Source organism: Cryptomeria japonica, chromosome 10 (genome assembly GCF_030272615.1).
Source record: "Cryptomeria japonica chromosome 10, Sugi_1.0, whole genome shotgun sequence".
In the NCBI taxonomy this organism is placed as follows: domain Eukaryota; kingdom Viridiplantae; phylum Streptophyta; class Pinopsida; order Cupressales; family Cupressaceae; genus Cryptomeria; species Cryptomeria japonica.
In genome coordinates this window covers 915,851,587-915,878,551 of record NC_081414.1, presented here as the reverse complement: position 1 = coordinate 915,878,551, position 26,965 = coordinate 915,851,587, and the positions used below count along the sequence as shown (strand labels likewise).

The 26,965-nt window shown below is 36.0% G+C and overlaps 1 protein-coding gene across 1 annotated transcript in view; it reads left to right on the top strand.

Moving 5' to 3' along the window:
- The first annotated feature begins 8,905 nt into the window (after positions 1-8,905).
- Positions 8,906-26,965, top strand: part of LOC131036209 (laccase-12-like) — a 62,426-nt gene continuing 44,366 nt past the window's right edge. The window contains exons 1-12 of the mRNA XM_059213003.1: positions 8,906-9,048; positions 9,147-9,223; positions 9,838-9,911; positions 11,015-11,264; positions 14,052-14,305; positions 14,368-14,495; positions 16,703-16,841; positions 16,930-17,107; positions 17,266-17,594; positions 25,496-25,647; positions 25,939-26,183; positions 26,271-26,399. Of these exons, the coding sequence (XP_059068986.1) occupies positions 8,906-9,048; positions 9,147-9,223; positions 9,838-9,911; positions 11,015-11,264; positions 14,052-14,305; positions 14,368-14,495; positions 16,703-16,841; positions 16,930-17,107; positions 17,266-17,594; positions 25,496-25,647; positions 25,939-26,183; positions 26,271-26,399 (2,098 nt within the window). The remainder of the gene's footprint in view (positions 9,049-9,146; positions 9,224-9,837; positions 9,912-11,014; positions 11,265-14,051; positions 14,306-14,367; positions 14,496-16,702; positions 16,842-16,929; positions 17,108-17,265; positions 17,595-25,495; positions 25,648-25,938; positions 26,184-26,270; positions 26,400-26,965) is intronic.

Sequence of the window (26,965 nt, the reverse complement as noted above, 5' to 3'; positions counted from 1 at the left end):
GGAGAGGAAGGGGAGAGAGATAATAAGAGGGTGAGAGAGAAGAAGAGAGAGGGAGGGATTCAAGGATAGAAATGTGGGTATGGAGGGAATGAAAGGTAGAGAGGGTAGGATATACTTGGATAGGGGAGAGAGAGGTGAGAGAGACAAGAGAGGGAGAGAGATAGGTATATATTTTTGGGAAGATAAAGAGAGTTAGATACAAAGCTAAAGAATTCTAATAGGAGCATGCTAATTACTAAAATTTGACTATCTAAATTTTTATATGATCCTCTAAAACCTAGAATCTACATTATAAATCTTGTTGAGATGAAACCACTCTAAAACATCCTACCAATATATACTCCATTGGTGCAAGGTAATAAAAAGGCCAAATTTGTTGTAACATTCCTCTATTTGTATCTTAATTCTTCTATATGTCATATCAATGTTATGTTGTACATGTGCTATTGTTCATAATTATGCATTTATGTTGTCTTCTTGGGGACAATGCAAAGTGTTGAGATCTCTTTTTGGTCTCTTCCATGTTGAATAAAAAAGACATTTTTTTGTTCATATTATGTTCTCTTCTTCCATTATGTTTGTAGTTCCACCACCTTTGGGGGATGAGGTCAATTCAATGCGATTAATCTTGATATACATTATTTATCAAAAGTGCATATTGACCCTAGCTAGTAGATCCCTTATGTGTTTTTTTTCTATATGTTATGTGACCATTTACCTTTGATTTGTTCTTTCTTGGGGCCATCTCATTGTGGCAATGTGCTTGCCTTTTGGATGCATATATGCTATCTTAAAGCTATTGCTCTTGTTGGAATCATCGTTGACGTTACACCAAAAGCTTGAGTTGTCAGTGAATGAGAGAGTGGCCAGAGACAAGGATCCATGAGAGGCGGGAGGAAGCCATGTCATGAATCCCAAGGAGGTGCTGACCGACTAGCCAACAATCCCCTCCTCAGCACCGACTGGGGTTCCGCAAACTTCTTTTAAGGAGACCACAGGGTGACCTCCTAGGATTCAAACTCGTAACCCAATGCTCTGATGCTAATTGTTGGAATCATCGCTGCTGTTACACCAAAAGATTGAGCTATCAGTGAATGGGAGAGTGACCAAAGACAAGGATCCATGGGAGGTGAGAGGAAGCCATGTCATGAATCCCAAGGAGGTGCTGACCGACTAGCCAACAACTCTTAGTAAGGTGTACAGACTCGCTTTAATGTGAGGGCATACACTTTGCTCAATGTTACACTTCATGCACATACCATGAGAATTGGTTTGTACACTTTGTTCATACACCATGACATGTTGGTACATGTTGTAGTACCCATTATTAAAGTCAATTTAATTCAATGTTCATATCACTTTATAAACTGAGCCTTTTGCTTTGTAATATTTTTCAAAAAAAATATTCCTACATGAATCATAATAAGCACAAGGCTTACTAGGTCCAAGTACAGTCATGTTTTTTCTATCCTCTTCATGTGTTACTCCTTTCTTTCTTGATATTATATTGATAAGATCCTAAGTCCCTGGGGGCTTGGTGTGTCTTGTATTTGTGGTATCTTGCTGAAAGTTTCTTAATGTGACTTTGTACTTTACTGTATGGACATAGGTTCATACTCTCACTAAAGTGGGGGCTAAATGCAACATCATAAATTTATCCTTAGACAATTTCATCCTTGTTGATCCCTCACCTTGACATTCTAGCCTCCACCACTCAATGCCTATTTTGATGCTACTCTTGCCGTCTTTAAGTTTACATTCTCAACTCTCAATTCAGCCATTGTCCCTTTTTGAGTCTTGATTGAGAGGACTAGGATGCCCTAGTCATACCAATTAGGACCCAAAATAGGACCTCACTATGGTCACCTAATGTGGGTGGTATATTTGGCTCCGTGTTGGCGTGCTCCAAAAATTCAAACATTTTGATGCACAGTTAGGTATAAAAGGAAGCCTACCCCCCTCATTTGGTAATTTGGGTGGACTAGAAAATCACAAGTGAACTATCAATTACACCATAGAAAAATCAATTCAAGTCTATGTGACAAAGCATCCAAGTATTCATCAAGCATTGAAGGAGAAGGTGAAGTCAAGATCAAGAATTCAAGTTCAAGCATACATATATTAATCAAGGTATCAATTTCAAGCATTTTCAAATAAGATCTACCCTTTCCCTTAAAAGGAAAGCATTCCATTTCAATTCTATTTCAATTAAATTTCAAGGTTAATTCCTAAATTGGGGTTTGACTTAAGGTAAACCTACATAAACCAAACCTATGTCCTTCTTTTTCCATGTAGGGAATTATCTCAAGAGCTGCAAATGAGGAATCAGGTAGTGCAGACGATGATAGTTTAACTCAAATTTTGTAGGCACGAAAAGCGAAGTACTATTGTGATTGACTCTCCTCAATATTGAGAGTTTCTAATGACCTTTAGATAGTGGATTCTATGCATCATCTTGATCTAGAAAATATCCATTTTGTCTACCCCTAACATTTAGAGGACCAAGGAAACTTGTTGCCTTCGATCTCAGCATTTCAACTTGATCTTTTTGCCACATGTTCTGATCCATCCCTCCCCCCCCTCATAACTAGGTTTACAACTCCATATATGATATCTGAAATATTTCGTTTCTGTTGTTTTATGTCAATTTCCCATTGTTTGACCTAGATCTAGCATTCCAAATCAACCCTAATTATAGTTCAATTTCAACTCTAACAAGGGAAGAATTAACCTAATCTGAATTTTGTCCTCTTAATATTGCATCGATCAAGTTCAATTACCTTCCCTTAATGTAAGGTGATCCCATGGAATTTAGTGGCTTTATTTATTAAGGTGGTGGAACTCTATTTTTCACCACCTTACAAAAGTCAATGCGTTTTAGTTTTGGAGTTACAAATATTTACTTGTAATTACATTATATGATAAAATGTTTGTGCTTGGGACCATTAATGAGACAATTAACATATTTTTTGAAGGTTTGAGTGCTACATATGGTGGGTTAGATCTAAGCACAACTTAATTGGAGGTTGGAGAAAATGGTGGTAGGAGGTCTTTTATCATCTCAAGATACTTTTTTTTTTTAGGGGTGATTCATTGTGTGAAGATACTCTTTTCTATTTATGTCCCTTAGCAAAGAGTGGTATTGGATTTTCATGTGGGTACTCTTGATATATCTATAGTGGTTGAGGGTCTTTTGTACAACAAATGAGGGATTGTTCCCACAACATTGGATGAGAGATATTGAGATAGTCAAAGGAGATTTTTCCTCTCACGTGCAACACAAAGAAAGAATATTGACACACCTAAAGAAGACGTGGATTTTCAGAGGAAAGTTATTCTCTCATTGTGCAAGGAGTATCAATACACCTTATGTTCTCTCATGTTGTATAGGAATTTTTATGTTCTACAATCAAGTGTTTAATTAATGGAGTCAATCTTGTGTTTCCTAGGTGACCAAGGAGGATTGGTGAAAGTGCTTCATAAAATTCTCTAGAAGGGTTTCATTCAACACCTCTAATGCTCCAACCTTCTTTAGATTAATGTAAGAAGATGGAATGTTGGTAAGTATTGCATCAATTGGTTAGTCTAGATTAAGTGAATGCTAGTTAATTGTTAGTAATTAAAATGGCTACTTGTGAAAATTTATATTCTCATGGGTTAGGTTTACATTAAAAAATAAGACTTTAAAATCTATTGCAATGTATTGAAAAATCATCCCGAAGAATCAAATATTTTGATATCCTAAATGTTTTGATATTTGACAGAATGGTTTTGTTGGTGTGAATAAGGACATGTCCTTATTAGTTCTTAGTTAGCACCTATTCAAACATGTTAAGTTTACTTTGGATAGAAAATTCTTCTGAAACTTTACTTTTTGATCTCATTGTTCATCATTGATCAAGTTGCAACATTCTTGTATGTAGTTAGATAGTTTCCTGGTTCAATCCTTTGAAGTGTGACCTACTTCATACTGAACTCCTAATCTCTCTGCAACATGATATCAGATCTTCGTCCAAGAAAATTACCTTCCTGTTTAGAGAATTGAGAAGTTGATAAGAGATCAGTTATTCATTTTCCTACAATTCAGTTCGTAGAGTTGACGTCATTTCAGTATTGAAAATTCTCAAAATTTTCAGAAATCGCCTCACGGTTGTCGTTCCTGACAGTGGCAACATCTTCCTCTTTCCGGGTGTCAGTTGTAGTAACATTCATACCTGCAGCGATTGAAGGAGAGATTTATAATTGTTTGGTCCTATCGGGTTCGTAGTTTTTAGTAGTTGATCAACTTCGGTAGTGATATTCAAATTGAAATCTCCTGCGATCTCACATATGATTGTAGCGATATGAATATTATCTCCAACTTCAGAAGCGATATCAATTTTCCCCCACCGCATCTAGTTGTCGTGATAAAATGTTTTTGTAGTCAATTTTGATTAGTGGAGTGATTTAATCACATAATCGATTTGCAATATTGATGCGACACTAAAGGTAGTAGTATTTTTTGAACAAAAGTGACTGATTTTGTAAGGACTGCGATATCTCTTTCTTTAAGTTGTATAAAGTTGGTGTGATCATTTGTAAAATGGTGCGATTTATAATGTTGGCATCATATTGATAAGAAGGCAATATCTATTTCTGCAAGCTATGAAAGGTAAAAATAACTATATTGATCTGTGGCATTTTTTTAGGTTGCAAAATAATTCAAATATCTATATCGATTTTGTGGTCTTTTCCTCTGGCTGCACATCACAGAGGCTTTTTTTTTGGGGACGTGTATTGCTTTGACCTGCGCCACTCATCTTCTTTGACTGTGAATTGTCTCCACATCGTAACTATTCCTCCAAGCTGTGATATATTTGTTAGAATGTGCAGCTTAAAGGTCACATGATCATTCGTCTTCTCGCGACTCTCGGTTTTATAGTAGAATGTGATTGTATAAATGACTGTGTGTGCAGTCCATGTATGTAGTAGATTGGAGTATAATTAATACAAGAAATATCCCTGCTTGAGAGTGGATGTAGCCTTTATGGTGAACCACTTATAAATCTCGTTGTCTCATGTCCTTATGTTATTTGTTTATCTCTGTTTTAGTTTGGTTGTATTATGTTTTCTCTACTTGTTTATAATTAACAATTTGTATCAGAGTCTAGGTTGGCTTGAGTAGAGATGAAAGATGGCAGCAGGTGACATGGAAGAGAGAATAAATTGGGAAGAATGGTGTCAAGCTCTTATGTCTTGGTCTTGTGGCTTTGGAGATTTTCATGATGAAGTGGGAGTTGGTTATCTTACATTTGATTCACCTTTGTGTGAGATTTTAGTGGAAGAAGAGGGAGACAATCTTTGTACAGACAATTTCATAGAAGAATATGAGCCTATGGATCTAGATGACGAAGTGCAAGATGTTGTTCTTGATGCAAGGAGAGGTATTTTGCAAACAGAAAGCTTCCTAGGATTCTACGTGATCAAGATATAAATGATGATGCTGATTATAGGCCACAACCAAGATAACGTGTTGAACCCCCAGTCTTTGACCAGATTGAGGATAATGAGCCTCATGATGTGGCAGAAGAGTTGCCCCAAACCAACTCTAGTTCAGGCCTCGTTTTGAATTGTCCTCCATGTTAGTTTGGTTAGCTAGGACAACTGGTTCTCCATATGTAATAATTAGTAAATAATTGTTTGCTAAACAAATTTTGTTAGATAGGGACAATTATTTGTTAATTATTTGATCTCTTTTAGAAACTTCTAGCAACCAATTTTGTTAGGGTTTTTTAGTTGTTATTAATCTCAGCCATTGATTGAGAATTAATCTCGGCCGTTGGTTTTCCAACGAGAGTAGTATAAAAAGGGGTCAAGGTCATTTGGAGGATATGAAGTTTGTGGAGAAATTTGCAGTGTTAGCAAGGGTGCAGTGATAGCGTTGGGATAGTAGCGGGGTGGAATCTCAGCAGGAGAAATTGGGAGGTCGTCAAAGCTCTACCAGTAAGAGGCAAGCATTATTTGTATCTCTTGATTTGATGTAGTTAATATATATTCCTCATATGCAGTACTGGTTTTCCCTTCGGGATTTTTCTAGGGACAATTGTCCAAAAATATTGTGTCACTGTGTTGCATATTTCTTTCCGCGTGTTTTTATTTGTGAAGTTGTAGCTGTGTTATTTTTCAGTATTTCGCAGTTAAATAATCTTTATGAGATATGAGATTAATAATCAGTAACTGCAATAGAATTTTCACATGGTATCAGAGCTAAGTAGAAAAAGTTTATCCTAGGCAAAGGAAAGAAAATCGAAGGTTTATAAAATGTAGTTTGACCTCTTTAGAATTATTATTTCTTTTATCCCTTGAGATGGCCTCAGTAGGTTTAAGAGATTAGGACAAATTAGATGGAGCCTCAAATTTTGGTGTCTAGAAAGCCAAAATTTCTTTATTGCTAGAAGAGAATGGTATCAAGGAATATGTTACCACTGTTGTGACTATACCTACAGATCCAATACTTCTTGCAACATATAAGAAGGAAGATGCCAAAGCAATGAGGATAATCCTTGATGGTGTTAAGGATAATATAGTTCCACATATCACAGATTTGGATACAACGAAGGCAATGTGGGACGCCATCCTGAATCTGTACCAGAATGCGACCACTAACTTGAAGCTGATTCTTAGAGAAAAGTTGAGGAATACTCGGATGAACAAGGGAGAAGATGTGACAAGTTACCTCACTAGGCTTATACTTGTCAAGGATGAGTTATCAGCTGTTGGAGATAAATCAGGTGATGATGAGCTAGTATGGATAGCCCTAAATGGGTTTTCTAAGTAGTGGGATGTCTTTGTTCAAGTTATTAATGGACAAGACACCTTACCAAGTTGGGATTGACTTTGGAGGGACTTCACTCAGGAGGAGCTTAGACTAAGTCTTGTCAGTAGATCCAATAGTGAGAGTTAGAAAGGTAAGATGGACCAAGAAAATGTTGCCCTAGCAGGAAAAGGGAAAACAAAGAAGGGGTCTAGCAAAGGATCAAATCCACAAAGTGAGAAGAAGAAGGACTTGTCTAAGATCAAGTTCTATGGATGCCACAAATTTGGCCACTATGTCAGCAATTTCCCGCAAAGGAAGAAGAATGAGAAGAAAGGGAAGAAGCAGATGGTAGCTTTAGCAAGCGTAGATGAGCTCTATAGTAGAATGGAGGATGAGTTTGCACTCATAGCTTGTATGGTTAGCTCAACCTCACAGAGTGTCTGGTATATAGATAGTGGGGCATCATTTCATATGACAAGAGTTAGAGAATATTTCTCCAATTACAAGGAGGAGAACAGCAGAATCTAGATCTCTATGGGGAACTTGTCCAAACTCAACCTAGTTGGGAAAGGGACTATTCAGTTTCAGAGGGAGAATGGAAAGCTGATTTCCCTTCATGATGTGTTGCATGTGCCAAGCTTAGGTATGAATCTAATTTCCGTATCTTTCCTTCAGGATAAAGGCTACAATGTACTCTTTAGAGGGGCTCATGTGTTGATCAAGCATAAGGATTGGAAATCACCCATAGCTATTGGAGTTAGGAGTGGTCGACTTTATAGGTTGCAGTTTGATGCTCCTAAGGCCTTCATGAGCAGTAGTAATCCTAGAGATCTTGGAGAGTTATGGCATAGGAGAATGAGCCATATACATCATGGAGCACTTAAATTACTTCATGAGATTGTGACAGGTGTTCCAGATGTGAGCACAAAGCACAATGATGTATGTAAGGGATGTGTGTTGGGGAAGTTTGCAAAAGCATCTTTTCCAAGGAGTGATGCTTGATCTGAGGGTGTTCTTGATCTAGTACATTCAGATATATGTGGGCCAATGTCGACGAAGTCTCTTAGAGGATACGAGTACTATGTTACTTTTATTGATGATTTCTCCAAGAAGACCTGGATATACTTCTTGAAGACCAAGGATGAGGTTTTCAGTTGCTTCCAAGAGTTCAAGGCTCTTGTGGAGAACTTGATAGGAAGGAAGATAAAGGTTCTTCGGTCAGAGAATGGAGGCGAGTACAAAGGGAATGAATTCCAAGAGCTTTGTACCAGGGAAGGAATCAAGAGAGAGTGGACTATTCCTCACAACCTGCAACAGAATGGGGTTGCTGAGAGGAAGAATCGGTCCATATCGAAGGCAGCAAGGGCTATGCTTCATGATCAGGACTTGCCCTACTACTTATGGGCAGAAGCATGTAGTACAACAGTATACATACAAAACAAGGTTCCACATAAGGTATTAGGGAAGATGACACCAGAGGAAGCTTTTACAAGAAAGAAGCCAGATGTTAGTCACTTCAGGATATTTGGGAGTTTGGCATATTGTCATATTCCAAGGGATACACATACCAAGTTAGATCAGACTGCAGAGAGGGGGTACCTTGTGGGGTACAGTGAAACCTCAAAGGCATATTGGATATTTATTCCAAGGACCAGGAGGATTATAGTCAAGCGTGATGTCAAGTTCATGGAGGACAAGGCATTTAGGAGGTCCAGAGATTTGCCAGCAGAGCATCAGAGTGAGTAGCCGAGAGAAGCTCCAAAGATATGTCAACCAAGTCAAGGGAAGCAAAGCTCGAGTATAGTCACTAGTACCACTATAGGCTCAGGTAGTGAGAGTTCATAGAGTATGGAGCAATAGGTGCATGAAGAGATGTACCAAGAAGACATGGAGGTTGACATTCCATCCTCTACAGTTGGGAGTAGGAACCATGAGGTTCATCAGACAAAAAAGAATACTCAGGAGTTAGTGGGTACTCCTAGGAGGAGTAGTAGACAACAGAGACAACCAACTAGGTATGATGACTATGTTGCATTAGTTAGTTAGATGGTAGATAGCGAACCTTCTAGCTATTAGGAGGCTACACAACATTAGGTGTGGAAAGATGCAATGGTTGAGGAATATACCTCAATAATGCAGAATGATGCATGGGAGGTAGTTCCTAGACCAACAGATAGGGTTATGGTTGGATCGTGCTGGATCTACAAGATCAAGCATGGTGCAGATGGTAACATCGAGAAATACAAGGCAAGGTTCATGACAAAGGGGTTCTCTCAGAAGAAGGAAATAGACTATGAGGAGACATTTGCTCTAGTGGCTAGGTATACGTCTATATGAGTTGTAATCTCAGTTTCAGCACAGATGGGATGGCAGATCCATCAAATGGATGTGAAGACAAAATTCCTAAATGGCGAGTTGAAAGAGGAGGTATACATAGAACAACTGGAAGGCTTTGTATCACACAACAAAAAGACCCACGTGTGTAGATTGAAGAGAGCTTTGGATGGACTCAAGCAGGCTCCTAGAGCATGGTATGAGTGCATTGATAGTTACTTGCTAGAAATGGGCTTTGTGAAGAGTGAGGCATATGCTAACAGGTTCACTAGGGCTCATAGAAGAGTGCAAGAGGGACCTTGCAGTAGAGTTCGAGATGAAGGATTTGGGACTTATGCACTACTTTCTAGGCATGGAGGTATGGCAGACAGATGGAGAGATTTTCCTTGGACAAGGGAAATATTGCATAGAAATATTGAAAAGGTTCGGGATGGAGGATTGCAAAGCCATGTCTACACCTATGATCACAAATTGGAGGAAGGTAGACACATCTAGGGAGAAGGATGTAGATCACACTTGTTCATATGTTAAGGGATGGTAAGGTTATGCACATTGTATCGAATTAATGTAGTTGATTGGTTCTCTCATCTATTTGGTCAACACTAGGCTAGATATAGCATTTGTAGTAAACTCTCTTAGTCAGTTCATGGTTGAGCCAAAGGGAGTACATTAGACAATGACAAAGCATGTGCTGCATTATTTGCAAGGTACAAGTGAGTATGGGATTAGGTATGCTCGAGGTGAAGGAATTAGGTTGATGGGCTATACTGATGCAGATTGGGTAGGTAGTACAATAGACAAAAGAAGCACTTCAGGGTGTTGTTTTAGTCTGGGATCAGGAGTTTTCTCTTGGTTCAGCAGGAAGCAAAAGTCTGTGGCTTTGAGTTTTGCTAAGTCAGAATACATAGCAGCTAGCATGGCGACATGTGAATCTATATGGCTTTGGAAGTTGCTAGTAGCCTTGTTTGGTTAGAAGGTGGAGACTACAGTGATACAGTGCGACAATCAAAGTTGCATCAAGTTGACTGAGAATCTGGTGTTGCATGATAGGTCGAAACATATAGACATCACATATCACTTCATCAGAGATTGTGTACAATGGGGGATTGTTCAGCTACAGTTTATACCTACAGATCAACAGGTAGCAGACATTCTGACAAAGGCATTAGGGAAGGCAAAATTCATCTTCTTCAAAGAGAAGTTGGGTGTCATGCAAAACAACTTCCTCACTAAGAGGGAGTGTTAGTTTGGTTAGCTAGGACAACGGGTTCTCCATATGTAATAATTAGTAAATAATTGTTTTCTAAACAAATTTTGTTAGATAGGGACAATTATTTGCTAATTATTTGATCTCTTTTAGAAACTTCTTGAAACCAATTTTGTTAGGGTTGTTTAGTTGTTATTAATCTCAGTTGTTGATTGAGAATTAATCTCGGTCGTTGGTTTTCCAACGAGAGTAGTATAAAAAGGGGTCAAGAGTCATTTGGAGGATATGAAGTTTGTGGAGAAACTTGCAGTGTTAGCAAGTAGTCTTGCAGTGTTAGCAAGGGCACAGTGATAGCGTTGGGATAGTAGCGGGGTGGAATCTCAGCAGAAGAAATTGGGAGGTCGTTGAAGCTCTGCTAGTAAGAGGCAAACAATATTTGTATCTCTTGATTTGCTATAGTTAATATATATTCCTCATCTGCAGTACTAGTTTTCGCTTCAGGGTTTTTCTAGGAACAATTGTCCAAAAATATTGTGTCACTGTGTTGCATATTCCTTTCCGTGTGTTTTTATTTGTGAAGTTGTGGCCATGTCATTTTTCAGTATTTTGCACTTAAATAATCTTTATGAGATAGGAGATTAATAATCAGTAACTGCAATAGAATTTTCACACTCCAGTTGTGGCAAAGGGAATTCGACCCTAGCAAAGAGGGATTCACCAAGGAGGTGAAGTTTGAAGAAAATGGTGGCAACGACATGGTGGTGGAGTCCTGGAATGACGAGAATGGCCTGGGAAAAGAAGCAGAGATAGAGGTGGAGACCATGTGGAAAATGATGGCCAGTGTCACCAAAAAGCAACTTCTTGACATTCTCCTGGAAGCCTTTTCAAAGCACAATGGCATTGCAGAACAAGTTCAGGATATTGCAGGTGCGTGGTGACTAAAAATCTGAGGAGCACAAGGATGACAAAGCTCAAGGAGGCCATTGAGAGCCCTTGGCTCAAGGCTGTGCATGATATTATGATCTCCACCTCCCTTAACAGTTTCGGTTTGCAACCAAGAGCTCTACAAGGTGAATTGACCGAGGCCTTGACCTAGAATTCTAAGGGGGTTTTGTTTTCGTTGTTTTTTTTTTTTTACAATTATGTCTATGTCTCCTAGAGTTCATGCCAAGATTGCCAAAGATATGGTAGTTGAGAAGGATGCCAATGGCTGGGTTGTGTTAATGGTGTCTAAGGTGAATGTAACATGAGGCATGACTATTGGTATACAACCTTTTGAGAAGGCCCATGAGCACATAAGGAGAAGATTGGAGAAAGAGTTGAATGTGGCTCCACCGCACAATGTGGGCACACAAATTCAAACCGATATAAGTGACCTTTAGGATTTTGAAATGCCAATTGCTGGCATAATTTGGACAATGAGTTTTTGTCTGGGGGTTTAGAGTGTAAAAATGACTGACTACATAGCTAGTGGAGGAATTCAATGCTATTGTGAGAAGACGATAGCATTAGAAACTGTAGGTACTACTGCTGTCTTGGTATCAATAGGGGAACACAAGATTATTGTTGCTAACTGTGATGGGGCCAAAGTGACCAAACAAGCTACTCAATACACTTCCACTACCATTGTTGGTTGTGAGGATGATCCTAAAAGGTGGGGTCTAGGGGATCGAGTCTCCTTAGGCCTTAACAAATGAATGAGGGTGTGGTTGGAGAAGTGGTTCAAGCTTGGAATGAACAAGGTTTTTGAAAATAGAGGAAAGGCCTTTTGCCATATTCCATTGGTGGAAGATGTAAAAATAGAGATGGGTGAGTTTGGAGTAGGAAAGACATCTATTGCTGAGGGAGTTGCTTGGCAAATAGCTTCGAGAGATGTTTCATAAACAATTGAGGGTAAAAGGGTTATTTCTTTAGACATGGGGCTACTTTTTGTGGGTACCAAGTATCATGGAGAGTTTGAAGAATGACTAAAAAGAATTATGGATGAAATCAATCAAAGTGTTGAGATCATACTCTTCATAGATGAAGTCCATGCTTTAATTGGAACAGGTGCAACAGAAGAGGCAATTGATGCGGCCAATATCCTACAACCAGGTCTCACATGAGGTGAACTATAGTGCATTGGGGCAACCTCTTTTGATGAATACAACAAACACATTCAAAAAGATCTTGCTCAAGAGAAAGGATTTCAACTAGAACAAGAGTTATAATCAATTGTGGATATATTAGTGTAGGTATTAATGGTACTATCAAATTTAGTGGTTAAGTTTTATTCAGTCTGATGTGCCTTGGAGAAGGCTTATCTGCAGTGTTTGTGAACAAGAATTCACAAGGCTAAAATCTTGCAGGCTATTTGCAATTTGAGAATGGAAGTGGAAGCAGGGATGTCACAATGCATGGTTGTGCCAGTTGGCCTTCATGGAGGAGATTGTTGGGAATGTGAAGACCAACAATCACATGACCATTCATCTTTTCCAGAATCTTCATTTCATACCTAAATATAAATGTATAAATAGATGTACTTTAATACCGAAGATTGATTAATAGAAGTGTTCTTTGCTTTCTAGTGGATGTAACCAGTAATGGTGAACCACAATTGTATCTTATTAATTAATAAAAGGAGGATGTTGGGGTTCTTTGTTACTCCTCTCTTGAGGTAGTTATGACATGTATTGGCCAAACTATTAATGGCCAAAAAATTGTTACCATTCTTGTGGTGAAGGTTGATCACCATGATGCCTTGGTTGGAATTGATGATGGTCCCTATGATGTGGGAGGAAGAGTGTATGCCATCGGAAACCCAAGTTGAATCTGTTTCTAATTTTGCCTCCTTGGATGAGGAGGATGCTGATTGGAGTGAGGTAGTAGGGCAAGGGAGCCTAGGAGTAATTGTGGCTTCAAAGGGCTCTGTAGATGGCATGGCCTTGGTAAAGATGAAAAGGAACTCCCATGATGATGAGGACGACAATAGACACAAATATTCTTCTTCAAGAGATGATAGATGACGCATAGATAGGAAGGATCATAAAGACAAAGAGTGCGTTCCATCAGAGACAAAGATGATTGAAGAGCCTATTGATGAAAAAGGCAAATCAATGGAGTTTGTTGTCGAGAAAAGCACTGATAGTCATTCCAACGCTGTAGATGTCATTGGCCCTAATGGAGCAGGTGAGAGGTATTTGAAAGATGAGAGAAGGGAGTATGCACAATGTAGTAGAGATCGATCCCCAAATTGCACAAACACTTCACAATGTAAAGAGGATGACCAAGCTGAAGTCCAGCTCGTAGTAGAGGAGAATGCTACTATGGAAGGGAGCGTAGCCCCATTGCAGAGCCCTTTGTTTACAAAAATGGGCATTGTGATTGAAATTACTATTATGTGAGAGAAAGTCATCATGAAAGCGAGCGCAGTGGGAGTCCAATCTCCAGGTTTGAGGATCAAGAGGTTTTGAACATTGACGAAATGGGTACTATTATTGGGAGGGGTAGAGTCCAAGCCCTATTTACAATCTAAAATGAAGTTCTAGTATCCCTATAGGACCACCTGGAATCACCAAGTGTTTTTGGAGAGGGTTGTGGGTGGTGATCGACTTACCTAGACTGCAAATGTTTCTGAATGGTTAAGTGGTCATCATCATGAGGCAACCGTGAGATTTGGGATACAAAGTCTTTGTGAAGACTTAATGCATGACTTTTTTGATTCATTGGGTGCAGCAAGCAGCTTTTCCCATATTCATGAAGACAAGTCCGTGGTGTTTGAGAAGGATGCAGCGGAAGCCACTCTGCCACTCCCAATTTCTTCTTCTGTTTATTCTCCAAATCACGGTGCTACCTCTCGAGATGCTTGTATCTCGTATCCAAATTCAGCTGATCATTTCCAGAATGCGGCTATGCATGCCCCAACTATGATATCATCTATTGGTTTTAACAGGGGTCTCGATTTAGCATTGGCTCGTGCTCAATCTCTGGTTACATGCTTCTTGAGGTCGTGAATAGTAATTGTCTGAGATTGGTGAGTTCTTATTTGCAGATTATGGGTGTTGCGTCCATATTGGGCTTGGCGGAATTTGTTCTCAGCGCAGAATCTAGTTACACTGTAATCATTCAAAAGGCATATGGAGAAATGGTGGATATCATTGCAAAAGCTCAGCATGAGGAGTAAATGGCAATGTTGGCTAGAGAACATGCTAGGGTTGAGTTCCAAGACTGGGAGGAGGAAGAGTTCCATTTTGATCAAAGTAGTGTGGCTAGAGATTAGATTGCGGGAGGGCCAATCCAAGCCTATTGATGTTCTTTCAAAGAACTTAAATTTGTTTTATGTCTTTCACTCTGAATTGATTTAGAGAAGGCTGATCCGAAGCATACATGAGTCTGGTTCAAATGTAAGATTAGAAATGGAGATGTAGGGGTTGCTGTGGTGGTTGGACTTCACAGAGGAGATTGTTAAGAATGTGAAGTCCAATGATCACATGACCATTCACCTTCTCCCAACTCTTAGTTTCACAGCTAAAGGTGATTTTATAAATGATTATGTCTGCAGTCCATATATATAGTAGATAGGAGAATGATTAATACAAGAGATATCCCTGTTTGAGAGTGGACATAGCCTTTATGGTGAACCATTATAAATCTCATTGTCTCGCGTCCTTGTGTTATTTCTTTATCTTTGTTTTAGTTTCATTGTATTATGTTTTCTCTCCTTGTTTATAATTAACAATATTGAGGTGCCATTTTTTTGGCAATTTAAACTTTGTAGGAGTGATATATATAAAGTGATAGGACTGTTGGCTACAAATTATTTCTTCGTTGACTGCATTGACATCATTTTCAGGCTACATCGATTGTTGTGATAGTATATTTTTATTTGATTGAGATATTTTCTTCGAAGGTTGCAAATATTTGGAGGAGTTCTTTTGGTGACCATCTATCCATCACACCGACACCTTCCAATGTTGGTGAATCGTTATCAATGGCCCCTTACCAGCTGTCATCATCGATTTAGGTGCTTTGTTCTAGCTTTATAAACTATTCTTCTTGTTGTTCTTTTTGGATTCGATTGTGTTTGTATTTTTGCATCAATGTTTAGGATCACACTCTATCATAAAGATGTTAGAGAGCTCAAGGATTAGAATACAATTAATTGCACTCATTATTATCTTTTTTTATTTTTGTTATTTTTGAGCTTTCGAATTTATATTTTTGTTTTCATTAACATCCACCCTTACTAATAGATAAACTAGCGATCCATTTAATCCTCTTATAGCTAATATTATTCATGTTATGTTTTTTTTGGTTTATATTATTAGGTATTTTTTTTCTCTATTCTTTTAATATAAGCATTCATAGTTAATAATTTTCAAGCAATTGTTTTCTATTAATATCTCTTGTCCTTTATATTATTAATTCTTATGTGGTAGTGTATATCTTACATGTCAACATTGCTTATTTAAACGTATAATATTCATTTTTTTAAATGTCCAACCTCATTGGGCCATGTGTAACCTCTCCTTCCCCTCTCCCTTTCCTAAAACCTTTTTATTCACCTTGGGTTTGCAACAACCCAACATTCTAATCCTTGAGGTCTCTAATATATCCTTGATTCCACGTTGATCTCCTCTGGCTCTAGGATTGGTTCAAGTAAGAAGACTTGTCCTTTTATGATAAAATATTAAGTTTGTGCCAAGATTGGTAGGAAAAAGGTTCCCCCATGCAGTTGGGCATTTCTTTATGCCTTTATTAGTTGGTTGTTCTTGCTTTTGTGGGTTTTTGTCTCTTTCTATTTTTGCTAGGTTTCTATGTCTATTGTTGGCTTTTGAGTTGCTCTGCTGAGTTTTTCTTTGTTGTAGTGGGGTTTAGTTTTCTAGTTGTGCATCCCTCATGTTCTCTAGGTGTCGCCTTGCAGATATATAACAGTATAGGCCTATCCCGCTTTTATTAATCAAAACATCTTGATGATGGATGACAGAGTGTGATTTAAAACATTGATGCAAAAATTCAAATATAATCGAATCCAGAAGGAATGAGAAGAATAATGGATTGTGGAAAACTAATATCTTTAATAAGCTATTTTTCAATTTGTCATAGTTGAAATTGTCTGTTCACTTAGAGAATTTGACATTTGATAATTGTAATAGTCTCTATTTTAGGGTGGCTCTTAGAAATTTGTCCTTTTGTTCTCTCGTATATCTCATGGAAGACCCAAGGATTGAATTTGTTAAGAAAGAAATTCATAAGTTGCAATAATTACTCAAGCTACATAACATTTTTATTTCTTCTTCACCAAGTTCACATACTCTCAAATATGAGGATACATCTCTTGATTAAAAAAGAGATGGTTATGCCTTGATTACCACTCATTCCCTTAGGAACATTGGTTGGATTCTTGGTTCTGGCACATTGGAACAAATTTCCAATTCAAGGGAAAGCATGATTCTAGCTTCTCTAGGTCCCTCACCATATCCTGAACTCTTGACTACAAGCAATCAATGTGTACAATTTGCTTCCGTAAGTGATATTGACTTGGGTACTAGAGTTGCACATAATTTATTTTCATGTTTATGTGATAGCACATGATCTACATTCAATTTACCAGGTTACACGAGATGGTAGCATAGTTGAGTTCATTGAAGATGCAACTTACATTTATGATTCTAATGGTGCTTTTCTTGCTATGGGTTTTGCTAATAATTGTCATTGGGTGTATACTTTTAACTTCATTGAGGATGATGATGACTCATATATTCCTTTGACTCCTCCATCTAATATTGGGAGTAATGGAATTATTCCTCATGGATTTGTGGATCTTCTCATGACTTCTCCATTCCTTGCTACATTAGAGTTGATAGTTGATATGGATTCCAAGAATTGCATACAATAGGTATCATTTGGTTTTTTAGATTTTGGCTTCCAGAATTTGGTTTCATTTTAGGCTTTATAGACTTGGCCTCTTATTCCTCTACCTCAAATTTGGAGAACATGCTTGAGGAGGTTTCTCTTCTCTTTGTATATTTTATATTGGTGGATGATTTTGAGTCTCTTTCATTCTTTGTTTCTTCTTTTATTGAGGATTTTCCTAGTCTTGTTGAGACATTTGTGGAGGCATTTCACTCTTCTTTCGAGCTTTCAATGTTGAGACTTCTCATTACATTATGGATGTGGATTTTCTTCTACATGCACAATTATATTTATTTCTTCCCAAGGGTAGATAGGTTGTTTGTCACCATTGGATGCCTTTTTCACGTCAAACATACTTTTATGGTTTTGATAACACTTGTTTGTTGGGAGGCAATGTTGTCTTTATATTTTTCTTCATGGGAGGGGTAATTGAATTGTATTCTTGAGATGGATGTAGTTCTTAAGGGTATCAATGTGGAACCTCTATACATCACTTCATTCTTCATTTGTATAATTTTTGTATTTTTATCTCTTTTTTGGAGAGGAGTTTTATCCCATGAGGTTTTCTCCTTTTCTTTATTTGTAAGAGATTAATTGCATGATTAGTTTTGCACATGTACCTAGCATTCCGTAGTTCTTGGGACCCATATATTGCATCTTCATAACTAGTCTTGTATAGTATTTTTTCTCTTGTAGTGTCAAAAATTGTACACCCTTAAATAGATTGTCCAATTCCACTCTTAGGTTAGCACCCACCTTAGTCTGTCCCATTTAATTATACATTATAGGAATTATCTAGGCATTTAATTATTAATTTTAATTAAACCTAAGTCCTCTTTCATAAATTTACATATCATAAAATTGGGCCCTTGATCCTAAGTGTACCCATTTTTATGTAACCTTAAGTGATGTAATCTTATCTTACCATAATTTGAATCTTCAAGGAATATTTCGCATATCTACACATCTTGGTTTGAGCCACCGATTTGGATTTGGCATTAGAACCACATTATCTCGCATGCTTAGAAAATCATAAAAATATTACCAGGACTAGGTAGTATACTACCTGGTCTTGCACTTTTATCTTCAAATTTCGGGAGGATAATAAGGTGGTTCTAAATTATCCAAATCCTGCTTGGTGCCAAATTTCATCAATTCTAAGTCATCCTTTTATCAAAATCAAACTTAGTCTTTCATATATATAACAATTATTTTGCTCATTTGAGGATCCCTAATCCAACAATTGGAAGGAGATTGTTGTGAAGTGAAAGTACTATTTTGTGTAAAGTATAAGATCTAAAAATTCATCCATTCATCAATTGTTCATCAAGATCTTCATCAATCATAGAAGCTTTAGGATATATTAAAGAATAATAAGGGAATCATTGACTGTTGATTGGCTTCTACCTCTTCCTTAGGATTTGGTATGGTTTCATGTTGTTCTTATGTCTCTATGTTGAGCTTCAGATTTACATTATTTCTTTATATTTGCATTGCAATTGTGATTTATAGCATTGTCATTACAAGCATTTAAGGTTTTCTCTAATACATTTGCAAACTCTAGTTTGCATTGAGCTCATAGTAATCTTACAAACACATAAGAATAAAGAGTACACACACATTTTTAATTACAATATCAACTATTTGTGGAGGTGGAAATCACCAAAACAAGGGGATTGACTAAGGAAAACAGCTATATAGATACAACCATACCATTTTCAAATTACAAGTGTAGTCACACATATTTGTCAGAGTAGGAAGTTTTTGGAGGACCTCAGAAAACAAGTGCAAAATCAATGTAAAAAGTTGAACCTAGTTTTCAAGGACCAAGGTGCCCCACGCTCTTGTCCTTGGACTAGGATGCCCCCATACCCTGGTCCTATGTTCTCTGATCCATATTTTTAGGCCACTATTTAGGCTATCTCAAAAATTAGATCCCCATATTGGTGGCTTAGTAGACCAAGGTGCCCAACACCCTAATCATGTTAGTTCAAGCTCAGATTTTGGCTATAGGTGCACGATTGGATCTTTTTGTCATTTTTGTACTTATTGTCCTAATTCTATTATAGACCATTTTATTTCACTTGCTATTATATTCACTTTCCTTTGTTTTTTCATCATAGTTTTACATTCCCCAACACTTTACTTATCCCATTTCATAGCAATGAAGGGATAGAAGCCCTGGAAGTATCCCTTGAATCGCCCTCACAAGATTTAGTCAAGGAGAATCACTCCTCTAACTTCTTTCACATTCTAATGTTTGACCGAAAGTGGAGTTAGGTCCTAATACCACATGATTATATTTTTATCCAGAACATCTCCATAAGTTTCACTTGAAGGGGTGAGTTGGCATGAACAAGGAAATATCCTAACTAGTTCATAGTTAGCACATATTCACACATGTTAATTTTACTTAGGATAGCTTAGTTGTCATATGGTACAATTATTTAATATTATTCATGTTAGTTACCTTAGGTGTCATTCTAGATAGAGATGTTTCATTATTATGCATTTAATTTTGTCATAGGGTAGTTGTAACTACTCCCTCCTTACTTGCCTATATAAGCAAGCTCATTTTTACATTGTATCATATCAATCGATCATCAATTCATATTCATTCACAACAAGTTCATCTCAAGCTTTACTTTTCAATCTTGTTGTTCATCATTGTTCAAGTTGCAACATTCTCATGTGTGCTTGGATAGTTTCCTAGTTCGATCCCTTGAAGTGCGGTTGTCTTCAAGATGGGTTCCTAATCTCTCCAATAGGTTTGAGTTATGTTTCCTCTTCATTTAATACCAATATGAGCTCTCAAGGATTCTAGATTAGTATTAATTTCTTCTATTAGTGTTGGAACTTCTTGAGAATTGTCATCCCTTCTATCCAGAATACTACAAATGTTTCCCCTTTACAAATATAATTATCTTATGTATTTTCTAATCTACTTAAATAGAAATGACATGTCTTATTTGAACATTACTTAATAGATTTAAGAAATTATTGACAAAAATGTACTCTATTTTATTATTTAATTTTTTTTTCCTATATAGTTGAAAGACTCTATAAGTTTTTTTTATGACCAATTTGAGTCATAATAAGACCATTATATTTTTTATGTAAGCATCAAAAGATGGGGAATTACTATAAAGAAGTCAATCTAGGATCTAACCCTAAATTACTCTTTATTCATAAATAAACTTAAATTTCAATCTCTAAGCATATTTTATACAAGATATAACCAAACATTGAAAATGGATATAAATTACATTCATAGATATATCATAATAATGCACATGAATAATACAATATCCAATACTAAGAAGTTCTTATTTCCTACTTAGGCTTCCAAATTGCCTTAAGAATATACAAGAAGATGCATCCGTTGATCTTTAGTCTGAGTCGCTTCCTTCTGTCTTTTGAAGATAGACGAGAACAAGAATCAGGCACTTTTTCCGCCCAACCTTGAAGCTTACGCTTCCTTAGAATTCTTGGTCAATCAAGAATACCCGACCCTGCACGAATTGGTTTAACTGAAGAATTCGAAAGCAAGAGGGAATCTGGTGCATGCCTAGATAATATATGCATTTTCATTTTTCCTACTTCATTCTAAGAAAAAAGCATTTGCTATCATACTAGGATGTGGTATAGAGCATAAATAAGGAATTTCCATCATTTTCTATGGATAATTCAAAAAATAACTCAGCTGAGTATATGCCATGCACAGCAAAATAATAGTTGGAAAAAGCAATTATTCTCCCTAAAACATCCACATTTGGCACCCGTCCCAAAAGGTAAATTTTCTAACTCAAGCTTAACCTTAGCTTGATTCCCTCAAACACAAATTCCATTGAGAATACAATCTTTCTTTTAAAACAAAAATAGAGATATCATTTTTCCTTACTAATCATTACTTGTCTAATATATATCTATCAAAGACAATCTTTCATATTTTGGAAAACAATAAACTTTTGTAAGCAATAATCTTAAAATCAATCTTTGAACTAAATAAAGTACATACAAAAGAAGGTGTTATACATGTATGAAATTAATCTCATATATAACCAAAAGTACGCAAACACATTCTTAAAATAGAAATAGAACTAATTATTTTTGTGCAAAATACGATATTAACAACATCTTTTCTCTAAATTCTTTTCTTCTATTCCACAATGGTTTACAAAGCATTTCAAATAAAAAAATAAAAATTGCTACCCATTTGGACATACATATCGATTATCTAAACTTCCATTTCTACACATTTTATACCAAAATTTAACAAATAAATAAAACATAAACAAAGGATTCTAACCTCTTGGAAACTTAGAGTGGATTGTAAGATTTTGACTTTGTCGTTCTTCGTCAAATGATTCCACGCCTTGATCGCAAGTCTCTCTCTCTCTCTCTCTCCAACTATTCTTATCTCTATATCAACTATCTCTCTATCCAACTATTCTTACCTCTATATCCAACTATCTCTCTATCCAACTATTCTTACCTCTATATCCAACTATCTCTCTATCCAACTATTCTTCTCCCCTCTCCTTGTGAGAAAGAATGAAAAAATGTGTGTGTTTATATGTCTATTTATTCTAATCTTCAGCTATGTTTGTTGCTATCCTTTGGGCCTTATTTACTGTTACCATTATTTCTATTGTCATGTTTATTAGTTGGTTATAACTGAAATCTCCACGCATGTCTTTAAATTAAATATGACCCTTGTTTTGTGGCAAGCTCGAGTCTTTTTATTGTTTAAACTTGCAACCGTTTTAGTTGGAGCTTTGATTGCTGCTTGAGTTGAACATGGATCATGGAGGCGTTTACACTAACTGCCGACTTCTCAGCTTATACATCGAAGAGTCATGTTGCATGCCAAGTCACCCACCAAGGGTAGTGGGAGTGTTAAGTCTCCCATCATGCCTTGGCTTGCGTAAATGTTTTGACCATGGCTACCGTGGGTGGAGGGAGTCGACTAACAAACTGACCAAAGCAGCTCTTCCTTTGGCTTCAAACAGTCATTTACCCTTAACCCACCACCTTTTACTATTAACATGTTTAATAAAACAATAATTTATTTGTAATATGGATTTTTTTTATAATTTATTTATATTATATATATATATATATTTAATGACTTTTTATTAATATTAAACATTAAACTTTGTTTAATAAATTTTTTATTAAACCCTTTCTTTTATTAAATATATGTATCAGATTTTCATTACATAATTTAATTTCATAAATACATATACAATAATTACATACATATTTACAAGTACATGATCAAATTATTATTAGAATTCATACACACACACACACACACACACACACACACACACACACACACACATATATAATGCATATAAATTTTTAATCTCAAATGATTACGTATATGTATAAACAAAATTCTTGACGAAATCAAATTTCACGATAATTGGATATTGATGTATGTAAATGATTGAATAAATTTCTCATATATATATATATATTATACTCTTATTCAATTTTCAAAAGTAAACTCATAAGTACAATTTTCATACATTTATACATATCTAAAAAGAACATTAAACCTAGGCTCAATATTCATTTTTGAATCGTTTATACATTCTATCTCTTTTAACAATAAAGCATAATATTTCACAATCACTCACACAACTTAGATTTAATTCAAACACTACTCACATCATGCAATTAATGCACATGTATAAACATTTAAATCAATCTACTTCTCATTCCAAATTCATCATTTCAATTTGAACAAACACTCAAATAAGGTCATTTAAATCATCCATATTTTCAAGATGCAAATTATAAATCCTAATGTGGTGTGTGAGAGATTCCCTTTTCCATCGAAGTCGTTTAGTTAAAAGCAATTCTACCTGATTCGTGTTCTCACCTTCAACCTCCTTCACCTCATCCTGCATTACTTGCACTCAAAAGTTTATCAGTATTGACAAACCCAAAAGAATATTTAAATGTCGAATTTCATATCAATTGCAGAAGTAAAAAGCATACTATATTTCCTCATACTAGATTATGAATGATCTAATCTATTTTAAATTTCAACATCACATTTCATCTTTAAATTGCACATTATTAAATAAAATGATTCGTGACAATTACAATGACATAGAAGAGATAAATCTCTTCTTATATAGGATACATTTGGTGTTGAATCAATGTATGATACTACACTAAAATGTAAGAGACAAAATTATTCAAATGATCAAATACTTAGTTTATTCCATAGATTAAACAACTTGAATGGTGTTTCAAAAGAAATTATAGAGCTCTAGTTTACACTTGTTCATATTTTCTATTAGTATAGCCTAATGTTGGAATTATAAATTTTTATTAGAACCACTTTACACTTTGTGAAATGATTGGTGATAGAAATTCATCACTTCTTTCAAGAATTATTATATAAGACTATTAGCCCTTATTCTTCCATTCTTGACAAGATAAATCTCTACTTTGTCTAAATTTTACATATAGGTTTATTGACATAAGAAGACTTGGCATTCAATCTAAAAATTGTACGTTACTTTTGGTTCCTTGGAGTACCATGACTTACATTTAGGTGAAAGGATTTCAAACATTTTACTAACCATTTTTCGAGCACTTTTTTGGAGGAGCATGTGAGTCAAGAAAATCATTATACTTGTACTGATAATATTTTCTTGCCCTTTCATCCTAGGTCTTTATACAAAGAACTATTTTTTAGCATTTAGTGAAATGATCGTCATACATTTTAAATTTATGAAATATTTTTAAAACTTGCATCTCTTTAAACTATTAAGTCTAGAAATAATGCCTTTATTTTGGTGGAAGGAATTTTTTTATTTCTCTTTCTATTTCTCATATTAAAATTTTTGTGTTCCTAACTTTATATTTTTGAAGGTTGAAACTTAAGATAGAAAGTGATTTCAAATTTAAGCACCCTTAACACCTTCCCACAGTAGAATGTGTTATGTATCACGACCATAATTACTTTGAGCACATAACCCAAGGCCTATCGCTACCTATCCTTGGGCAAAACAGATGATCACATCACAATTATTTCTCACTTTCTCGTTATTAAAGATGTCAATTTAATTTATCACATGGCAACATTAACTTTAGATCAAACGATCGTATCTTATTGGATATATTTTGCCAATGAATAAGCAACGATTCCTTAAATAGTTTACTATGGTGCTCTATAAGTGTCTGGGGTTAAACATTCCTATTTTGGGTATGCAAAATGTTACTTTTTGGTCTTCAACAAGACAACTCAACAAATAATTAAGAAGCATCGTCTTCTGTGTCAAAAGCATGAAAGGTTATTACAAGAATCGGAAGAAATACTATTTGTGTACTCGAGAACACAGATTGTATGTAGAATCAAGATCGAACAATCTATGATTAGTGTAGAGGTGCAAAGAATCATCTATAAAAGCTCTTCAAGGTGGAAATTCGACATTTATGGTAGGTGTGAAATTTTCACAAATTGCGATGCCTCCAGTAATGGATAAGAATATGGTGGGAGGCTACTATTCATCACAGTTATTAAGTTAAAATTTGCTTTCAACACCCAAAAGGTTTGCCAGCTAAGTAATTAACAGGCTTGTATGTTGACAGGACATCCCAAGTGAGTTGAGAATCAGTTGTGACTGCGACCCTTGAGCCTCATATCGGGCCTTCGCTGAACTGTTTACAACCTCCTACTCTGATTAATATTTCACATTTTTATCGTGTGCACCTGCATGTTTTGATTCAACACAATAACTGTTGAGAATTATTCTCAACAATGTGTCTAGTAGCAGTGCATTGGATAAAATGGTTACTCATGATACTGGTCTTGCTATCATTTCCTGCAGTCAATATATGGGCAGGAACACACAGATACACTTTTAATGTAAGTGGAGAGGGTAATTGACATTTGGTCGTACTAGTATGATAGAAATTTCCAATTTGGGGAGATCAATAATAATGATATTTATAGTTTTTATAGCTGTTTATGGGATGATGTTCTGGGACTGATCTACATAGTTTCATGTCAATTGATATTCACTTCATTCATATTTGTAGATTTTACTAATAATTGTAACAATGTAAAATGGGATCACCTCTAAGGCTGTTGTTAGATTAGGTTTAATAAAACTATGGATATATTTTGTAACATTCGTGGTGGTGGTCATTGGGCTTATTTGGTCATTATATTTACAATACACACAGATACTTTCAACCGATATCCATATCACTGATCCTTAGGAATTTTATGACAGATAAAGAGTACTACTGTTACGAAGTTATGCAGCAAGCATGAGATAATCACTGTGAATGGACAACTACCGGGCCCAACCCTATATGTTCATAATGGAGACAATCTTCTTGTTAAAGTGCACAACAAAGCACTCTATAATGCTACCATTCACTGGTATGGTCAGAGCCTCTAGACCCTTAAAATTATTTTGACATTTTCTTCTAGTTTTAATTGGAACGGCTTAAACTATACATATTACGCTGACTTTTTTAAGTTTAAAAGTGTCAAATATTCAGAATTGAGTGATATTTTCTAGGCTTAATATGTTGCTTAATGTATGTGATCACATTAAAAATACATTTCTAGATTTAAAATGTTACACTCAGAATTGACTAACATTCTCAAGATTTAATATGTTGCTTAATGTATAGTTTAATCTGATATTAGCTACTTGTAAACGAACAGGCATGGAGTGCGACAGTTAAACACAGGTTGGTTTGACGGACCAGAGTACATAACGCAGTGTCCCATTCAACCAGGAGGAAGTATGACATACAAATTCAGAATTGTTGATCTAGAAGGAACTCTGTGGTGGCACGGTCATGCATCATGGCTGAGAGCTACTGTTTATGGAGCAATAGTCATCTATCCTAAAAAGGGCACTTCATATCCGTTTCCTCCCCCCACTGGCCAAGTTACTATTCTCTTAGGTGAAATGCATAGATATCAGTGTTTATGTTTTTTACATAATGTAAATAGTTTTTTAGAGCTCATGTAGGGGTAATTCTGTTGAACAGGAGAATGGTGGAACAGCAATCCCATTGATGTCATCAATGAGGCGATTCGTACAGGCGGTGGGCCAAATGTATCAGACGCTTTTACAATTAATGGTCAACCTGGTGATCTATATCCATGTTCCAGTTCAGGTGCGTACAAGGAACTATCAAGATGAGAATCTAATGAAAAGCTTCACGGTATTCAAAAGAATTTGCATGTCCGGTTGAGTTTGCTACACAAGAAAGTTATGATTTTAAGAGAAAAAACTAAACAAAAGAAGAGTAAGTTATGATAGAAATATAGAATAAAAGAAAATTTGTTGTTGCAATTAGGATCCTAGAACGAAGACTGGGTATATTTTTAGGAAAGAGTTTATACATTCTAGACAGCTGCTGGGAAAGCTTAGGCAATAGTTTCTATGTTTAGATGACGTTAATATCACTCTTTTACTTGTATTAGATTAAGTATACTTACTCAATTCTACAAGAATTCCAATCAGGTATAAATATCTTTTCCATATGGGAGAGTGGTCAATAGCTGGTCAGGGGTAAATTGTTGGTGTAGTATTTGTGGTTGTAAGATTTAGTTTAGCAATACATTTATATTATATATCATTAATAATAACAAATCTGTACATAAATAAAAAGAAAACCAAATGTTAGTCAATATGTAGACATACTTCAACACATGAATTTATGAATGTTATATAAAAATG